Source organism: Gopherus flavomarginatus, chromosome 17 (assembly GCF_025201925.1).
Source record: "Gopherus flavomarginatus isolate rGopFla2 chromosome 17, rGopFla2.mat.asm, whole genome shotgun sequence".
Classification (NCBI taxonomy): Eukaryota; Metazoa; Chordata; order Testudines; family Testudinidae; genus Gopherus; species Gopherus flavomarginatus.
The window spans coordinates 19208574-19229834 of NC_066633.1; the positions used below are offsets into that span (position 1 = coordinate 19208574).

General features: G+C 48.8%; 1 protein-coding gene across 3 annotated transcripts in view; it reads right to left on the reverse strand.

Moving 5' to 3' along the window:
* Positions 1-19184, reverse strand: part of EHMT1 (euchromatic histone lysine methyltransferase 1) — a 172543-nt gene extending 153359 nt beyond the window's left edge. The window contains exons 1-2 of one of the 3 annotated variants that reach the window (XM_050926301.1): positions 19111-19184; positions 6346-6509 (exon numbers count right to left, since the gene is read on the reverse strand). Coding sequence is in view for 1 of the 3 variants with exons in the window: in XM_050926299.1 (XP_050782256.1) it covers positions 19111-19131 (21 nt within the window). In the remaining 2 variants the exon portion in view is untranslated. Of the gene's footprint in view, positions 1-6345; positions 6510-19110 lie in introns of those variants that run through there. The other 2 variants (XM_050926299.1, XM_050926308.1) reach the window with 2 other exon arrangements.
* Positions 19185-21261: the final 2077 nt, after the last annotated feature.

The following is a 21261-nucleotide window of genomic DNA, read 5'->3' on the forward strand; positions in this document are numbered from 1 at the left end:
GGCTACATTCGAAACTCCATAGTGCTCCCGCGGCAGCGCTTTGAAGTGCAAGTGTGGTCACGGTGCCCGCGCTGGGAGAGAGCTCTCCCAGCGCTGCACGTACTCCACCCCCCCGTGGGGTTTAGCCTACAACGCTGGGAGGTGTGCTCCCAGCGCTGGGGCACTGTTTACACTGGCACTTTTCAGCGCTGTAACTTGCTTCGCTCAGGGGAGTGTTTTTTCACACCCCTGAGCGAGAAAGTTGCAGCGCTGTAAAGCGCCAGTGTAGCCAAGGCTTAAAGCAATGCAGCAATGATACAAGGGCAATTAGCAGAATTTTGGACATGTTGGATTTAACGAGTCAACTAATACATTTCGGACGCAGCTGCTTTTCAGTTGAGAAATTCTAAAGCTCGTAATCAGGCTCAGCCAACCAGATCTTCCTTGGAAGTTTCCAAGGCCTCTGTATTAAAACTTACAGAGAAAACGATCAAATTTTGTTACAAACTACTGAATGCTTAAACATACTAGGGGCCAATCCCACTCCCAATGAAGTCAATGGCAAAGCATCCAGGGTGCAGGATCAGATCCCAGGAACATTTTTAGTTCACTGTTTTGCCTTTGTTGAAAACCCAGGAAGTGCAGCCCTCTGTCTTAGGGGCTCTGCCTGCACAGAGCTCCCATTGACTCACCCTGATAGCTCAGCACAGAGCAAGTTTGTGGGTCTTTACTCATGCATCTTCACATTCACCACTAGTGACCAGCCTTGAAGCTGGGCATCTTCTTATACAGAGAAGACAAATGTGGTTTTTCTTTCAGTACTCAGAAGCATAGTCAGCTTCTCAATATTTTACTTCCTGTAGAAAACATAGACCAGAAATTCTTGAGGAAGCAAACAGTTCCTACTCTGCATTTGCAAAGCACCAATTACAGTGTTATAGAAATTCGTTTTATTAATAATATAGTAGCAAGAAAACGCTAATGAATTCCCAGCAAAGGGAGGGAAGGAATGTTCTCCAATGCCCCGACATGGACTCTGTGCTTTGGCAATAATCAGTGGCAGCATTAGCAAGGCCAACCCAGTGCAAGCTCAGACATATAACTCATCACAGAAATAAGAGGGGAACCACGGGCCTGCATGTCACTGACTGTTATCCTTTAAAAAAAAAGATATTGTTGCATCAAGCAGTAATTCTGGATCGCTCCATTCTCACTGGTGATGAGGGAGCTTCTGTCACTTGAAAAAACTGTTCAGGTCTCTGAGTGCTTAATATCTAAATATGTGCCCATGATGGGGCCTCGTGTACCTGGCTTGTAGGTCAGGTGAGGCAAACGTGCCCACCATCTCCTCGCAATCTTTTCCTTTCTAACCAGACTGCACAGAATCTGTGACAATACTACAGTGAGATGGGGTCAAACATTGGGTATGTCTACATTATGAAAAAAAAAGGTGTATCCTTCACTCAGTTAGCAAACCTAGGCTAAAATAGCAGTGAGGACACACAACATGGATTTTAACTTGAGTTACCAGCTCCAGTTCAACCCACAGGCTTTAACTCCAATTGGTAACCTGAGTTAAAAGCCTTCACTGCTATTTGAAGCTGAGTTACCTAATGCGGGCTAGCTAACCTGGAACATTCCTTCCCTCCCTTTGCTGGGAATTCATTAAGAACACAACTTTTTCTGCAGTATAGCTACAGACCCTTAAACTGCAAAGGGCAGGAGCCAACTCTGTGTTATATTTGTGTACAGCACCTAGCACAAGGGTCCCTGATTCCTAACCGGGGCCTCTAGCCACTCCCACAATACAAATAAACCACCACAATAACAACAACAGGAGGTATACCTATTAGTACAGATGCACAACCAAGGGGTATTTTCATCCCAAAGCACTCATTGAAAGTCCGATCTAATACCACATGGGAGTCGGAGCAGGATAAACGTGTCTTTCAACATCTTCCCGGCATTCTCAGTCCAGTAACAAAGACTTTGAAAAGAAATTAAATCAATGAGCCATGAATGATTAAAAACACTTTGCTATAAACATCACGCTGCATCAGGGAGAAGGCTGGGACTGTTAGGAAACCAGCAGGGAAGCCGTGTCACCAGGATCTAGGGTATCCTGTTTGGGAGAGGATGCTATCAAATACACAACAGGCTGATTCCAAACGTTCAGAGTAAGCATGGTGCCCCATATTTGTGTTGACAGAAACCAGACCTGCTGGGGCTACGGCTGTGACAGTCTCTAACTCATAAGATGGACACCAAACTAAAGACTGTCTGGAAAAATCAAAACACACTGAGGCCATGTCTACATCTAAAATTTTGCAGCGCTGGTTGTTACAGCTGTATTAGTACAGCTGTATAGGGCCAGCGCTGCAGAGTGGCCACACTTACAGCAACCAGCGCTGCAAGTGGTGTTAGATGTGGCCACACTGCAGCGCTGTTGGGCGGCTTCAAGGGAGGTTCGGGGAACGCGAGAGCAAACCGCGGCGAAGCTGGTCTCCTTTCCCGGTTTGCTCTCTCGTTCCCCGAACCCCCGAACAAGCAGGTCTCCTTCCCTGCGGTTTGCAGGGTGGTTCCGGGAAACGCGAGAGCAAACCGCGGCGAAGCTGGTCTCCTTTCCCGGTTTGCTCCCGCGTTCCCGGAACCACCCAGCAAACCTCAGGGAAGGAGACCTGCTTGCTCGGGGTTCGGGGAACGCGAGAGCAAACCGCGGCGAAGCTGGTCTCCTTTCCCGGTTTGCTCTCGCGTTCCCGGAACCACCCAGCAAACCTCAGGGAAGGAGACCTGCTTGCTCGGGGTTCGGGGAACGCGAGAGCAAACCGGGGAAGGAGACCAGCTTGATTACCAGAGGCTTCCTCAGGTATGCTGGGATACCTGCTTATTCCACGGAGGTCAAGAAAAGCGCTGGTAAGTGTCTATATTTGATTACCAGCGCTGGATCACCAGCGCTGGATCCTCTACACCCGAGACAAAACGGGAGTACGGCCAGCGCTGCAAACAGGGAGTTGCAGCGCTGGTGGTGCCCTGCAGATGTGTACACCTCCTAAGTTGCAGCGCTGTAACTCCCTCACCAGCGCTGCAACTTTCTGATGTAGACAAGCCCTGAGGGAACAAACTTACACTTTCTCCACCATTTCAAATGATGTAAGTTGGACTCTCTCTATACGCTGTACATTCTTCATGGACCAAAGCACAAACATTTCCAGGAAATGCACTGAATATAAATTTGCTGGACTAGTGGTGCTGCCTCCCTGTGTTTTAGTTCCAAGAGTAAAACAAACAGACAGACAACACGACCTCTCCTCTCTGCAAGCACATGCACCCCTAGGTCACAGTGCTTGTCACCAAGGGTGAAAGGCTTTGTGGGAGCTTCTTGTTGAAATACTGGTAGCACATCTCAATATTAATTACCATCTGCACATGAAGGAACAGTAGGAAAAGTAAATATTGCACCTAGCTTTGTATAGGTGAGGTCTACTTTTTAAAGAAGCGTTAGTTGTTTATACTCAGTGTTTTGGAGGGAAGTTGAAATATTCTAGGTGAAGCCTCTAAATCCTATGAGACATTTGCTTATGAACAACAAAGGTTTGGACTTTAAAGAGATTTGCTTTTTAAAGAATCTTATAAGCACCAAATTGTAACACTGCAACCTGGCGTGGTGTTAAAAAACACCTCTCCCATTGCAAGGACCACAAAGTAAATTCCACGTGCAAGGAAATCACACTCCCTTAACAGTTAGAACTCAGACTAATTGACAATGACTATTATTTACATGCATTCGATTAAAAACTCCTAGTATCTTGGTAGGAGCCTGTCTGTGGGTGCAAAGCATTCAAGATGCTGATTTAGCTTATCAAATATTTATTATGCCCCTCAATTAATACATTATTTAGACTCAGGCTCTATGCTCTAGCAATCTGGACATCTTTACATAAAAAGTTATAGGACAATAGGAAGCCAGATAGAACTAGATAAACTAGTCAGTGCCCATGACTGTCAACATTTTACTCTCTATATACTTCTTTAACACCTTTTACAGCCCGTTTAAACCAGTGGTGGGTGGCCCGCAGCCCGCCAGTGGATAACCTTGACAGGCCACATGGTTTCCACTAACCACTTTTGACTGTTTGCAGTTTGTAACGACCCCTTGCACCTAACAGACCCCTCAAAATTCCCAGACCCAGTACTTCTTCAGGCCCCGTTGAAAACGCAAGAGAGTTAAGCACCCAGATAGGGTATGTCTACGCTGCACAGCTAACCTGGATTATAACTCAACTCCCCTACCATCCACGCAGAAAAATCTAAGAAAGAAAGAAGATTCTCATATAATCACATGACTTCAGGAGCTGGAGCTCGGGGAAAAAACATCAAATATCGTAAGAGTTGGCAACACTACAATTTGTATTTTAACGTATTAGCAGCTCAAAGTGAACAGTAACGGGAAACTTAGGATTCCTCTCAACCAACTAATATGCATTAAAATACAACTTCCCCGCTCTACACTAGAGGTTTAAAATGTGTTAGTTAAAACATCTAAGCCAATAGGTTTTACAAATACACCTTTCATCATACTCTAAACAAGGCTGAAGCATACAGCATTTCTGTTCTCTTCAAGTCATACAAAAGTCACCATTAGCGCCTCACTGAGGTCACCTCATTTCAGTCCTGGGTCCCCCATGGCTCCCTGTATAGCCACGGTCAACAGATTAATTCTTGCTACTCTGTACTATTCGTTCTCCACACATGGAAGAATCCTTGTGTCCCCTTCCTTTTTTAATCAAAGCACAACCACCAATGAGCACATCACACCACATGCAGAATCACTGATTTCCTGCACTGTGCTAAAATACCTTATTTCCAAACCCAGCTGTCTGTCTCTAAAGTGCCTGTCGTAGCCTTTGGGCATCAATATTACCGCTATCTTTTCGTTCAGCTCCAAATTTTGTGCTGATGGTTTTGGGTGATCTAGTCACTATGAGCCCCAAATCCTTTTCCTGATCTGTGTGTTGTGCTGTCTGCCCTGAGAAGCAATAACCCCTTTTTTAATTTTTGCCCTTACTCACGTTACTTTACATTTCTCACAACGGAATAGCAATAGCCATTTACCTGGGGACAATCCTAGTCTATCCAAGTCAATCAGAACCTGGTTGCCTCCTTCCTCTGCACTTATTTCCTCTCTAGCTGTTCACCTGCAACTTTCCTCCCTGTATTCCGTGCTGCTTCTTCAAGACTATTGATATGCAGACAGAACTAGGCCTGAATGCACTGATTTACCATTCCAATCCACTTGCCATTCCGCTTACCAGTCATCACTGCTCTTGTGAAATCCCCCTGGCAAAGACTCTGACAGGGGTGAATTTAATATTGAATGGTCTGTCTTTACCCTCCAGCCAGTTCCTTATCCACACAAGTAGTTTACTCCCAGTATCATGCATGCTCATCTTGTTCAGTAGTTAGCTGCGCCTTATGTCAGAGCAGCAAGGAATCCTCTGCAATGTGTCATGCCGTGGAACCAAACTATCTTCAAATTTAGACTCAGACAAAGGTAATATAGAAACAAACTGCAGGATGGTAAGGAGAGGCCCAGAATATAGCCTTAAGAATGCAAGCAATCCTCAGGGAAGAATATTTCTCACTTGTGGGTGGGTTTATCAGACCTCCTAGGCTCTGTCTTGATGGGCATAACTGAGGCTTTCTTCAATCTCATTTGCTCAATTGAATTAGCTTAAAGCAATTGAAAAGCTCTCTTTTAATGCTCCTTAATACGCAGGCTAACACATTTGAACTCATATTAGCTGAATGTATTGTAGCTTTGGGTTTGTCTACATGGGCAGAAAACGGTGCTAGTTTAACATGATTAAAGCCCCACTGGGAGCATCCACATTAGGAAAAAAGGTGGTTTACTAGCACCTAACATAGACAAGGCAGTTGGTAATTTTCATGCTTTTTTAGCAGGATGAGTAAACCCAAGGCACCCCACAGAGTTTACTGTGACGTGCTAATGTGCGAAAACTACCAACTGCCTTGTCCACATTAGGATCTTACCACGTTAGCTAACGAGGTAAACAAACAGACAAAAAGACAAAAACACCTTTTTCCCCCCAGTGAAGACTTAAACCTCTGAAGTTGGATTAACTGGCCACATTTTAGCCTTAAGCAGAGCTAACATGGCTGCAAACACACCCATTTTTGCCTGTGTAGACAAGCTCCCACTGGCTTACCATTAAGCTAACTCTATTGAGTTAACAAGATTGAAGAAAACTTTTTTTTTGGTCTATCAAGTCATGGCCTTCTGAATCATTCATGTGAAAGAGAGAGAGGTGGATTTAAAATGCAAGAGGTTTTCTTATTTTAACTTACCTGAAGCAGCTTAAGTGTTAAAAATAATGGGCTTAGGCAAGCAGAGCAGAGCACTCTCCTCACTTGTGAGCCGGGGATCCTGAGAGGATATCAGCCATCGGGAGTAACTGAGAAAAGGAGGCAGAACAGGGCAGGACTGAAAGGAGATCACGTCACCTGCAAAACTGAAAGTGGGAAACTCTGAGGAAATCACCTATGTGGAGTGGTTTCGCATTCTGCCCAGAGCTCTTCCTGCATCCTACATTCAATGGCCTATTACAGTATTGTCCTTCCTGCCAGGGAACAGAAACCCCGCTTGAATCAGTAAATGCCGCCCCTTAATCCACAACACAACATATTTCCAGGGACTTCTGAGAGAGCAGACCCAACCCTTGCGGGCTCAGGGGTTAAGAGCAAGACTCAAAGCCCAGCAGACTCATATCATTAAGCCACCCTTTCAAATGTGCTCAGCACGTTGGTGCTCTGTTGAAAGGTTAGCCAGGCATGTCGCAACAGGAGCCCTGAGTGCTGTGTTTCTCGGACAGTCTGGTCCCAATAGTGGATGCTGAGCACTTGAGAATCTGGCCCTATGGGGTTGGCTTGTCATCCGTCATCTGTAAAGATAAAAGCATCTCCAGAAAAAAAGATCTTACTGATGAACAGCTACAAGAAGAAAAAAACATTTCTAACTAGAGCTGGTTTATTCAAAGCACAGAAACTAGACACTAATTTTCACAGAAACTGCTCTGGACCCAGGAGAAACTGCATCCTTGTTGGAATCTACTTGTTTTCAAACTTACCTAAGGGCTACTCTGTCAAGGTGAAAACTGCAGAACCTGTTGGTGACTGTATCACACAACAGGTGAGCCAGCAGCTTTGTTCATCAACAGGCCTTGGGAAGACATGCCTTGACTAGCAAACTGACACAACCCTGACACAGATGTCTGGGGGGGGGACATGCCCCACTTCTTAATCATCACAGATAAAATGCACCCCTTAGGGGCTTCGCCTGGGCCCCATGTACTGTGGAAGAGTTTTACCCCAAGTTATCATTTTAGAAAGCGCACATTTCCGAAAGACCCAGGGCTTGAGGTTCTTCTCACTCATGCTGGTGCAAGTCAGGAAGCTCTCCACCAAACTCAATGAACCTGCAGGTGCACTGGGTAAAATTGGTGTGAGCAAGAAGCAAGTCAGGCCGCCAAGCTTTAATCTTCAGCATGTTGTTGACTCTAAGGCAGGGGTGGGCAAACTACCACCCGCAGGCTGGATTCGGCCCACAAGCCCTTTTAAGGCGGCCAGTGAGCTCCTGTTGGAGAGCGGGGTTTGGGGCTTGCCCCGCTACGGCGCTCCAGCTGGGGCCCAGGGTCAGAGGCTACACCATGCAGCTCCTGGAAGGCATGGCATGTCCCCGCTCCGGCACTCCAGCTGGGGCGCAGGGTCAGGGGCTACACCATGCAGCTCCTGGAAGGCATGGCATGGCCCCGCTCCGGCACTCCAGCTGGGGCACAGGGTCAGGGGCTACACCATGCAGATCCTGGAAGGCATGGCATGTCCCCGCTCCGGCACTCCAGCTGGGGCGCAGGGTCGGGGGCCACACCATGCGGCTCCCGAAAGGCACAACATGGCCCCACTCTGGCTCCTACGTGCTCCAAAGGCCCCCTCCAGCATTCCAATGGGAGCTGCAGGGGCAGTGCCTGCGGACAGGGCAGCGTACAGAGCTACCTGACTGCGCCTCCACATAGGAGCCAGAGAAGGGACATGCCTTACCTCCAGAAGCCACTTGAGGTAAGCGCCGCCCAGATCCTGCACATCTGAACCTCCCCCACACACCTACCCCCTGCCCCAGTCCTGATCCCCCTCCTGCCCTCCAAACCCCTCAATTCCAGCCCAGAGCATCCTCCTGAACCCCAAACCTCTCATCCTCAGCCCCAACCCAGAGCCCACATCCTCAGTCAGAGCTTGCACCCCTTCCTGTTTCCCAACCCCCTGCCCCAGCCCAGAGCCCCCTCCCACATCCTGAACTCCTCATTTCTGCTCTACCCTGGAGCCTGCACCCCTAACCAGAGCCCTCACGCCTTCCCACACCCCAACTCCAATTCTGTGAGCATTCATGGCTCACCATACAATTTCTATTCACAGATGTGGCCCTCGGGCCAAAAAATTTGCCCACCCCTGAAGACCTAAAGCAGTGGTCCCCAACGCAGTGCCCACGAGTACCATGGCGCCCGCCGGGGCATTTATGTGAGCCCGCATACTGGCCGGTGGACAAGCATCCACCAGAATGCCACTGAAAATCATCAGCATTTTAGCAGCGACACCGCTTTTTGGTGGCATTTCGGCGGTGAAGCCTCTTGATGTTGCTGCTTCTCATGGCATTTCGGCGGATGCTTGTACACCAGCCACAGTCCTTGGTGGCTCGTCATCCAGCGCCTGCCACCCGGAAAAGGTTGGGGACCACTGACCTAAAGAATCAAACTAACCTTATGTAAAAACCTGTAATGAACAAAAATCATCCACAGGAGAAGTAAAGAAGGCAGGTATCTCCTGTGTGGGTCTTGTCTGTATCATACCTGCAGGACAGTTAATTAACTAGGCTCTCAACCATTAGCTACCATGCAGATGAACTACTGTAGGTGTAAAAACGGAGGGATATGTACACTACAGACACTACAGGGCACAGATATGGTTCTACAGATAGGTCTCAAAATGCAGCTGTAAACAAGGAGTTATTATTGAGTGGGTATGTTTCCAATGGGTTCCCACAGGGATCAGTTCTTGGCCCTACACTATTTATCATTTTTATCAATAATCTGGGAGAAAAAATAAAATCATCACTGATAAACTTTGCAGATGACACAAAAATTGGGAAAGTGGTAAATAATGGAGGACAGGTCACTGACTAAGAGTGATCTACAATGCTTGGTAAACTGGATGCAAGAAAACAATATGTGTTTAAATATGGCTAAACGTCAATGTATCCATCCAGAAACAAAGAAGGTGGGCCATACTTACAGGATGGGGGATTCTATCCTAGGGAGCAGTGACTCTGAAAAAGATTTAGGGGTTGCGGTAGATAAAAAGCTGAATATGAGCTCCCAGTGTGACGCTGTGGCCAAAAAACTAATGTGATCCTGGAATGCGTAAGCAGGGAAATCTCGGGTAGGTGTGGAGAGGTTATTTTACCTTTGTATATGGCACTGGTGTGACCCCTGCTAGAATTCTGCATCCAGTTCTAGTGCCCACAATTCAAGAAGGATGTCGATAAATTAGAGAGGGCTCAGAGAAGAGCCACAAGAATGATTAAAGGACGGGAGAACCTGTCTTGAGATGATAGTCTCAAGTAGCTCAATCTATTTAGCTCAACAAACAGAAGATTAAGGGGTGACTTGATTACAGTCGATAAGTACCTACACGGGGAACAAATATTTAATAGTGGGCTCTTCAGTCTGGCAGAATAAGGTGTAATACAGACCAATAGCTGGAAGATGAAGCTAGACAAATTCAGACTGGAAGTAAGGTGTAAATTTTTAACAGTGAGGGTAATTAACCATTAGAACAATTTCCCAAGGGTTGTGGTGGATTCTCCATCACTGACAATTTTTAAATCAAGACTGGCTGTTTTTCTAGAAGATCTACTCTAGGAATTATTTTGGAGACATTCTCTGGCCTGTGTCATATAGGAGGTCACACTAGATGATCACAATGGTCCCGCCCAGCCTCAGAATCTATGAATTCCACCCTATAGGGCTTGCCACAAGGTGGTACTCACTGGAGAACAAACCAGCCTTTCAGTGCTTAGGTTGGTGCTAAAGACTGATTTCTGCCCCCAGCCTCACCCCAGGCTTCATTACTCTAGGCATTTTCCCCTAGAGTTAACGGATTGCCATTTAACTTAAGGTACTTAACACGTTTGTAAAGTCTGATGTGGACACTGCCCATGTTTGTTCTAGATTATAAAGGCTTATTCTTTACTTAGGATAGATCAGACATATCCTGTTTTCTGAGCACAAGGCTCACGCAGGAAAGAACAAACCACGACTCTTGGCCACAACACAATTCCCCAATCCCACTCAATTTCTTCGCTAAGGTCCTTACCTCTCGCGTAAAGTGCTGTGAGATCTACTAAGTGTTATATAAGAGCAAAGTGTTATTGTTATTATCTGGCAAAACAAATTGATCATGGGATGACAAGAAGGATCTGTCAGTCCCTGCTTTCCCATTCCAGTTGCGGGATGAAGGGCTACTCCTTCTAAGGGCTACCCTTACAAACCAAACTGCTAGCCTCTAGTCTAAAAATCTGCATCAGTTTCCAATATTCTGCCCTGATTTACATGCACTCCATCCCCACTGATGTCAGTGGGATTACACATGGTATAAATCAGGGGAGAATCTGGTCCCTAAACTTCTTGGAGCTGGGAGAGACAAAGAGGGAGGAAAGACTAAACCAGGGGTTTGGCTACACTCGAAACTCCAAAGCACTCCCGTGGCAGTGCTTTGAAGTGCGAGTGTGGTCGCAGCGCCAGCGCTGGGGGAGAGCTCTCCCAGCGCTGCAGGTACTCCACCTCCCCATGGGGATTAGCTTGCAGCGCTGGGAGCCGCGCTGGGGCACTGTTTACACTGGTGCTTTACAGCGCTGTAACTTGCTGCGCTCAGGGGGGTGTTTTTTCACACCCCTGAGTGAGAAAGTTGCAGCACTGTAAAGCGCCAGTGTAGCCAAGGCCTAGGAGAGTGATTTAAATAACTCACCATTTCTCCTCCACCCTCCATGTTCCACTGCTGTAGATATTAGGCCAGTGCCCTCAGAGCAATAATACTCAACAATTCTCCAGAGAATTGTATGCGGAATAGCCCCTCAGCCAAGATCCTTGGAGATTTCCCCCACAGTATGTGTACATTTTTATTTGCAAGACTAAACTATATATAAAGAGTTCATGGGGAAAGAGCCCTCAGTTACAACCATGCAGCGCCACATCAATCAACCACTGTAGCTGAAGGCAGAATTTGGTGTATTGAAATGATGGAATTGCCTGGATACGAACTCTTAAATCACACAGAAAGATTAATACCTGATCCCCTTTAAAAGCCCTACTGTTATTACTCACATGAATGGGGCAGCAGGATCAGGCCTCTAGACTGCAATTGTGACTGAATATGATGTATATGGTCCTTACTTGAGCAAAATGCCTACTGAAGTTAATGAGGGCTTTCCCTTGCCACGTCCAGACTACCCGCCGTATCGGCGGGTAAAAATCAATTGCTCGGGGATCGATATATCGCGTCTAATCTAGATGCGATATATCGATCCCCGAGCGCGCTTATATCGATTCCGGAACTCCATCAACCCCAACGGAGTTCCAGAATCGACACGGAGAGCCGCGAACATCGATCCCGCGCGGTGTGGACGGGTGAGTAATCCAATCTTAGATATTCGACTTCAGCTACGTTATTCACGTAGCTGAAGTTGCGTATCTAAGATCGATTTCCCCCCCCTGGTGTGGACCAGCCCCCTGAGCAAGAAATTCAAGATCTCACCCGACAAGCATTTAGATTGAGCATTCCACCTTTGAACTATTTTACAAAGAACTGCTAATGTCACCATCTGCATAGCTCTGCCACAAAATTCATCGCACATGGGGCTGAAATTTCCTCTGCCACAGTGCAATATTTTGGATACAGGATTAAACCAGAAAGCTGTGAAAGGTTACAGCATAGGCAACTGCACACCTGAAATGTCAGGTGCAGCCAGGCTGTTGGGAGGTTACTGATCATTAAGTGCTTAGTGGATATGACTATGATGTATCCAATTATCAATCTGCAGCAGCTATTTGTATCCAGTTGATATATAAATGTACAATAGCATTATTATCCTGTCTGTTCTCTTATGCACATGAAATTAGTGTTTACTCTTCATTTCAGTGCAACTTGTATATTCTGAAACTATGTTCAAAAAGAAAGTTTGAGGGAAAGTCTTAGTCTTGTGTTCAGCAGCAAAGCAAGCAAAAGGCATCTTCGCTCAGTGTGATGCCTGTATTTCTTTATTGGGACATTTAGACCTATGAATCTATGTAATCTTTTGGGATATTTAGAGCTATGAATCTGATAACTAATTGCCATCATGTGGTGAGGGTAGCTGGCAAACACCACCTCCTTCAGGGATTTTGGATTTGAATTTGATATATTCCCTAGCATTTCAGACTCAGTGCATTCAAACAACTGAAAGCGAGTGTTGAGTCTGAGGGCTTGGCTACACTTGAGAGTTGCAGTGCTGGTGATGGGGTTACTCTGCAACTTACTCTGTGTCCACACTTGCAAAGCACAGCCAGCGCTGCAACTCCCTGGCTGCAGCGCTGGCTGTACACCTGGTCTGCTTGGGGTGTAACGATTCCAGCGCTGGTGATGCAGCGCTGCTCATCAAGTGTGGCCAGCAAAAGCGCTGTTATTGGCCTCCAGGGTATTAGGAGGTATCCCAGCATACCTTTTCAGCCACTTTGCTCATCGTTTCGCACTCCACTGCCCTGGGCTCAGGTGACCCGCCCTTTAAATGCCCCAGGAATTTTAAAAATCCCCTTCCTGTTTGCTCAGCCGAGTGTGGAGTGCAATCAATCAATCAGTGACCATGCCTCCACGCCCCAAACGAGCCCCAGCATGGAACACTTCCGAGCTGCAGGACCTCATCAGTGTTTGGGGGGAGGAAGCTGTGCAGTCACAGCTGCGCTCCAGCCGTAGAAATTATGATACCTATGGCCAGATCTCAAAGTCCATGCTGGAAAGGGGCCATGAACGGGACGCGGTGCAGTGCAGGGTTAAAGTAAAGGAGCTGCGCAGTGCCTATTGCAAAGCCCGTGAGGGAAACCGCCACTCATGTGCTGCCCCCACGACCTGCTGTTTTTACAAGGAGCTGCCCCCACTGCCAATCCGAGGACCACGATGGACAGTTCAGAGCAGGGAGAGGAGGAGGAGGGTGTAGAGGAAACCGAGAGTGAGGCTACTGAGGTGGTGGGAGATACCCCGGAGTCCCAGGAGGCATGCAGCCAGGAGCTCTTCTCAAGCCAGAAGGAAGCTAGCCAGTGGCAGCAGCTGGAACTTGTTGGTGAAGAAGAAGCAGAGGAGCGGATTCCCGGTAAGCAGATTTTATTTTTAGGATGGAACTGTTTTGGGAGAGGAGGGGGGGGGGTTATGGCTGCCTGCACGCATGCCTAGATGTGGAATAGCCCATTGATGTGGTCTATCACGTCGCGGTAATCGGCCTCTGTAATCTGTTCAGAAGTTTCAGCCAGAGCGTGGGCAATGCGCTCGCACAAGTTTATAGGGAGAGCCACTGTGGTCCTTGTCCCAGTCAGGCTAACGCGTCCGCACCACTGTGCCATGAGGGGTAGGGGGACCATTGCTGCACACAGGCAAGCTGCACAGGGACCAGGGCGGAATCCACATTGCTGTAGAAGACCCTCCCACTCTTCCCAGGTAACCCGCAGCAGCGAGTTATCTGGCAGGATAAAATCCTGTGGAAAATGTAGGGATAGTGTTCAGTGCAGGTCCCCCCCAGCTGCTCTCTGCTTTCCCCAATGCACAGAAACCCCAGTGAGCCCTGACTCAAGCAGCTCCCCTTCCCAGGTGAGCCGCGGCAGCAACATGGCTTCCAGGAGTAACTGCTGTGGCAAATGTGGGGGTGGTATTCACTGCACTTTCCCCCTAGCTGCTCTCTGCTTTCCCCAATGCACAGAAACCCCAGTGAGCCCTGACTCAAGCAGCTCCCCTTCCCAGGTGAGCCGCGGCAGCAACATGGCTTCATTAATCACTCATTCCCCATTACTCACCATGTCTTCGCTGCTGTGGCCTCTCTGTGCTATGTTTGCTATGTGTAAATGATGCTACAAATAGTCTACCAACTCCTTCACTGTGATTATAAACAATGCAGCCTCTGTAATAAATGTTTCTATTTCTGTTTTTTTTAAGTGTCCTTGAATCCTCCGGCCCTATCACAGCCTGCTGAAAGACTACAGAACTTGAGGAGGAAACCAAGCAAAAGCAAAGAAGATTTGGTGAAAGCAGTTATGAATCAGTATGCCAGAGAGAATAAGGGGCTGCAGGACTGGAGGGAAACACAAAGCAGGAGAAAGGAATTGGCTACCAAGAAAAGCACAAAGCAGCTGATAAGCCTCCTGGCATGCCAAACGGACTGTATGCAGTCACTCGTAGCCATGCAGGCAGATCACTACCGTGCTAATCCCCCGCATCCCAAAGCTCTCTCCCTTGTGCCCTACTGTTTGCTCAAAACCCCCTTCTCCAGCATCCTGGTTCTTACCACTACCAGCTGCCCCCAACACCTGTACGTTCACCTACCAGCCCTGAGAACTACGACCCTTACCCTATGCACTCAACCCCCATCACCATGCAGCATATTAATCCTGAAGTGCAGCAGGCATTGCACAGCACTCCAGGCAGGACATATTCAAACCTCTGACTGTACAGTCCAGCACCCTACCCCCCTGCCCTTTTATGTACTGTATTTTGAATAAATGATTTCTTGGCTTATAAAACATTTTTTATTATTGAAGAAAGTGATAAATACTGTACCCCAAGGGAAAAATAGGCACTGCAAATCATTGTAACCACTGCACTTCACTCCCGTGCAAGGCACCAAACATTACTGTTGGCTTTCAGCCTCAAATTGCTCCCTTAAGGCACCCCTAATCCTTGTAGCCCTGTGCTGGGCCTCTCTAGTAGCCCTTGCTCTCTGGCTGTGCAAATTCAGCCTCCAGGCGTTGAACCTCGGAGGTCCATTCCTCACTGAATGTTTCACTCTTCCCTTCACAAATATTATGGAGGGTACAGCACGCGGATACAACCACAGGGATGCTGCTTTCCCCCAAGTCTAGCTTCCCATAAAGACATCTCCAGCACCCTTTTAAACGGCCAAAAGCACACTCCACAGTCCTTCTGCAGCAGCTCAGCCTGTAGTTGAACCACCGGTCCTTGCTCCTGTCAAGCTTCCCTGTATACTGTTTCATGAGCTATGGCATTAACGGGTAAGCGGGGTCTCCAAGGATCACAATGGGCATTTCGACATCCCCTACTGTGATCTTGCAGTCTGGGAAAAGAGTCCTGGCCTGCAGCTTCCTGAACAGACCACTGTTCCGAAAGATGCGTGCATCATGCACCTTTCCAGGCCATCCTTTTGTAAATGTCAATGAAATGCCCACGGTGATCCACAAGCACTTGGAGAACCACAGAGAAATATCCCTTCCGATTAATGTACTCGGATGCCAGGTGGGGTGGTGCCAGAATAGGAATATGCGTCCCATCTATCGCCCCTCCACAGTTAGGGAAACCCATTTGTGCAAAGCCATCCAAAATGTCCTGCATGTTCCCCAGAGTCACGGTTCTTCTTAGCAGGATGCGATTAATGGCCCTGCAAACTTGCACCAACACTATTCCAACGGTCGACTTTCCTACTCCAAACTGGTTTGCGACCGATCGGTAGCTGTCTGGAGTTGCCTTCTTCCAGATTGCAACAGCCACCCGCTTCTCCACTGATAGGGCAGCTCTCAATCTCGTGTCCTTGCGCCGCAGGGTGGGGGCGAGCTCAGCACACAGTCCCATGAAAGTGGTTTTTCTCATCCGAAAGTTCTGCAGCCACTGCTCGTCATCCCAGACTTGCAGGACAATGTGATCCCACCACTCAGTGCTTGTTTCCCGAGCCCAAAGGCGGCGTTCCACGGTGCTGAGCATGACCGTTACTGCCACAAGCAATTTTATTGTCACACGCGTCAGGCGAATCAATATCATCGTCAGACTCCTCACTGTCACTTTGGAGCTGAAGGAATAGCTCAACTGCCAAACGTGATGTGCTGGCGACATTCATCAGCAAAGTCCTCAGCAGCTCGGGCTCCATTTCTAACAGAAATTGCGCTGCAGACTCACAATGGCGCCAAACTGCTGGGATGTGTAGTGATGCACCACGGGGCCTTGGGACAGGAAGCAGAACGACCTGCACCCTTCTGTCCCCTTCCCACAACCCACAGCGCCAAAATGGGACGAGGTGCTCTGTGGGATAGCTGCCCACAATGCACCACTCCCATCAGCGCTGCAAATGCTGCAAATGTGGCCACACTGCAGCGCTGGTAGCTGTCAGTGTGGCCACACTGCAGCGCTTTCCCTACACAGCTGTACGAAGACAGCTGTAACTCCCAGCACTGTACAGCTGTAAGTGTAGCCATACCCAAAATAAAATCTTCATGGATGGAAACTTTATGGTCTGAGTTCACTGACAAGATCTCTGACAAAGTCCCAGTACATTCCACCTCCCACGGAAAGTATGTCACAACCTCCAACCCCATTTATGACCCAGGGGGCTCTCCAGTCCTTCAACATCACCTTTTTCTGATCAACATAACCTTGACTGTAAAGGCTGCTGCACCAACTCACACTTTAAGGCCGGAAGGGACCATCATGAACATCTAGTCTCACCTCCTGCACATCGCAGGTCATAGAACCTCACCCACCCACTCCTGTAATAGACCCAGACCCTCTGGCTGAGTTACTGAAATCCTCAAATCATGATTTAAAGACTTTCAAGTTACAGAGAATCCACCATTTACACTAGTTTAAACCTGCAAGTGACCCATGCCCTACGCTGCAGAGGAAGGAAAAAATAAAAAAACAGGATCTCTGCCAATCTGACCCGGGGAAAAGTCCTTCCCAACCCTAAATATGGCGATCTGTTAGGCCCTGAGCATGTGGGCGAGACCCAGAAACCAGATATAGGGGAAAGAATTATCTTTAGTAACTGGGAGCCCCCCTCATCTAAACTACTGCCAAGCAGGCAAAGGGAAAGTGAAAGAATGCCAGCGGATACACACTCAGTAACCAAAGAGCAGCCTGGAATCTCCTTTGTTTTCGTGGAACCTTAAAAGTTCCTAGGCCCCAAAAGTTGTTTTCTCCAATGGAAAATTTGCCTACCCCATTCCCTACGATCCCATCATCCCCACTCCTGCTCAAAATGCCAACTAGCTCTTTTTGAATGCTCATTTTCCCCAATGTAATTTGGAATGGGCCTGTTTAATAAAAAATTATTTCCTTTTCACCACCGCCAACTTCACTTGTTTGATTGAAAAGAGGTTGTATTGATTTTAAATGTAACCCTCCAAAATCTCCACACATCCTATAACTGAGATGAGTGGATGGTAATGAAACACCACCCTCTTGATTAATTGGTTGTGCATATGGGGGGGGCTTATATTGTACTCATTGGTTAAGTTGGAGGAAAAGGGAAATTTGATATTGATTTCAATGTGCAGGGGAGGGCAGAGCAAAAGAGTATTGACACAGTACCCTCGGAGTGACTTGGGACTGGGGTGACACTGATACATTAGTCACAAGGTTATTTTGGGGGAGAAGGAGCTGGTCTTGCGAGAAGCCCTGAATGTGTGCACTTGTGGAGAGTAAGTGGGTATCAGCTGTCCCCACTGGAGTGGGAAGAGATTATCTCCTCCTCTAGTGGATGCTTAAAATCCCAGCAGTGAGTAAGAAACAGACAATCTTCCTTTCATAACTAACTATTGGGGCCCACACTATGCAGCTCCCTAGTGAGCTCTGGGGTCAACGACCCCCAGGACTCACTCCTCTTGCCGGGACAGGGCCCTCAGAACCTGCACCCCAGTGTCAGTATGTGATGGGTGCAGGGGATGGTGTTTGAGGCACACATGTGATTAATCAGCTCGCTGTCAAAGTCACTGGTTCTGCACCCTTCAGACACGGAGCCTGCAGGTTTTACAAAAACCAGGACTAAGAGCTGCTTCTTACAAACCTGGCCAGGATGGACCAGGGCTAAACACAGGGTTCAGGGACACACAGTCACCCTAAAAGGCTGAGGCTCCCCCATGCCTCCAGTTACAGCCCCCCAAACTTCCATGGTTCACACCCACACACACCCCACCAGGAATCATGCACGGCTTGTCCCTAGCGGCGCTTCAAGCGGAAAGCTATCAACCATTGCTTTAGGGTCGGCAACTACTTGGCAAATGGGTCTCCTGGGGCCAGTGACACCTGCAGCCAGCGACCCCCCTGGGGCCAGCGATGGCCCCATGGGGCCCCCGACCCCCTCAGGGTCAATGATGCTCATGGGGCCCCCGACCCTCTCAGGGTCAATGATGCTCATGGGGCCCCAACCCTCTCAGGGTCAATGATGCTCATGGGGCCAGAGATCACCCTGGGGCCAGAGATGGCCCCATGGGCCCCCAACCCCCTTGGCGCCAATGCTGCTCATGGGGCCCCCGACCCCTCAAGCACCCCCTGGACCCCCAGGCTGGCTCTGGGGGGGACCGCTCCTCACGAGCCCCGCCCCCACGTGGCTGCCCCGCCCCCTGCCCGGCTCATCCCCGCCCCGTGGGCCCAGGACACTGAATGGCCCATACTGCCCCCGCGGCGCTCCCCCCCCCGCCCCCGACGCGGCATGGCTCAATTCCGCCTCTGCCTGGCTCGCAGCCACGTGGGCCCCGGAACCTGCATGGCTGCTGCCCCTCGGGGGCCCCGGTATGGCCCATACCACTCGTTAGCCGGGGAGGGGTGTGAGTTATACAGAGTCCCGGGCCCCACACACACAATGGCAGCAGCTCCCACATTCTTCCCCTCAGCGCGGAGTTGGACTGAACCATGGAGCGGGCGGGCGGGGGACAGAGCCCCTCCTCCCCTCCCACAGAGCCGGTTTGGCCCTGGGTGATACCATTCAACCCTCCCCCCCGCCTTCTCCCCCGCCCGGGGTAGATGGACGCTGCCGCTCTCACTCACCTCGGTATCCACAGTGGCCATGGCCGGAGGGAGGGAGGGAGCGGCGCCCCGGAGCCTAGCCCCGCCCCTTTGGCCGCGCGTCACGCCTCGGCTCCTCCCCCTCCCCGGATTCTTCTCAATGGAGAGCCTCCGTGAGCGACCACGCATGCGCCTAATATCATGGCGGCACCCATGTCCCCCTCCTCCGCCGTAGCGTCATGGCGGCTCCCACGAGTGGTGATTCCGTACAGCTCCGAACACATGGGCGGTGGAGGGACAAGCTGCTGCGGGCGGGCGCGGGGAGGCAGAGGCAGCTCCGAGCCGCGCCCAGGGGGAGCAGGGGGGGCGGGATTCAGCCCTTTCATCCGACCCTGTGGCTGCCATGAGTCATTAATTATTCGTCTCCTTTTGTTTGACACCTGTAGGTTTGACTGCAGCTGTGTTGCGACTCACTGAGCCCTTAACCCGCCCGCCGACACCCCCTCCTGCAAAGAGCTGCCCAGGGTCGGGGGGGCATGTGCCTAGGGTGACCAGATGTCCCGATTTTATACGCACAGTCCTGGGTTTTGGGACTTTTTCTTGTATAAGCGCCTATTGCCCTCCACCCCCCTGTCCTGATTTTTCACATTTGCTGTCTGGTCACCCTACATGTGCGGGCGCTCTACCCCGGCCCAGGTTTGGATACGCGTTCACTTCCCGCCCCAGGATTCACCCGGGCAGCCTGATCGCAGATGGGCACAGCCAGATCTCTGCCCCCTATAAAACTGAAGGTTAAAACGTAGAGGCTGGCTTCGAAACTGTTGCCTTTGCTGGTTTTATTAAGAGACTGCTGCTGCTGGTAGTGCAGAAGAAAAGATAATTTAGGGCAGTTTTAAACCCCCCCCCCAAAAAAAACGTCCTCAGGTGAAGGAATTTGCTGCATGTGTTTCAATGAGACATTTAAAATCATACCTGGCTTTCCCTCCTCCTTCCCCTTCAAATATACTCTTATTGAATCCTCCACAGCACTGCCAATGCCTTCTCTCCATCTCTACATATATATATGGGATTACACTGTACACCTTATATTGAAGTATACTAAAAAATTAGCAAACTACATAGCACAGCACGCAGAAAATCAGCCACTTCTTGGGTGCAAGGAAGAAACCACCCAGCATGCTGCACAACAATGGAGCATTTGGGCCAAATACTCTTATGAGTGGTCAAGGGATTGTTAATAGGTCATGTTGAGAATAATCAAAAGAGCACAGAAATGTCTATTTTATTGGTTGCTGAGGGCGTTTATGAGGAATATGCAACAGTTACAGTCAAGTGCATTAGGCGATCATGTCTCTTGTGATCCTTTCTGACATTCTCCAGGTAAATGGCATTAGCTTTGCTGTTCAGACAAAGGTGGCTTGTTATTTAATCATTAAGCAATTTGTGTCCACTGCCCAGATTCAAGTTCTGAGGACTTGGTGTTGCTGCTTTCCCTGTGAGCACCACAAAATGTCCTGAGCCAAGATTTTCAGTTTGGGCTTCTAAATCTGTATTTAGGTGCTCAAATAAGTGGACAGATTTTCAAAAGTGAGGCGCACGCAGCAGTTTCTATTGAAGTCAACAAGGGAAAGATGTATGGAATAAAGCAGCTGAAAGAAACAAACAGGAACTGGAGAATCTTGGTACCTTAAGGATCATTATTTTTTCAAATAATAAATGTTGAGTTTTATGATTTCACAGCAGGGATTTCCTAGGACACTTGATGCTCAGAATTCTTTTCTGTAGGAAGCTCGGTTTTGATTTTTGTACAAGAAAAATCAATCCTATCTCATGCCTGCTGCATATAACAAACTGTCTTAGGATGGAAAATTACCAACATTCCCTGTAAGAGAAAAGGCTGGTGGTGTGTTTCGGGGGGAGGGTGAGAGTAGGAAAATCCATTAACCAGATACAGATGTGTTAATGTCTGTGATTAATGAAAGTCTCTATAATTCAAAAATATTTTAGAATTACCTAGCATTAGCCACTGTTTTAGCTGAGGGTGTCCAGCAGAGAGGTGCTAAGGCAGAGGTTGGCAAACTGTGGCCCACGGGACCCTCCTTCCCAGCCCTTGAGCTCCCAGCTGGGGAGGTTAGCCCCCAGCCCTTCCCCTCGCAGCCTCAGCTTGCCGTGCCGAGCTGCCAGCCTGCCCCG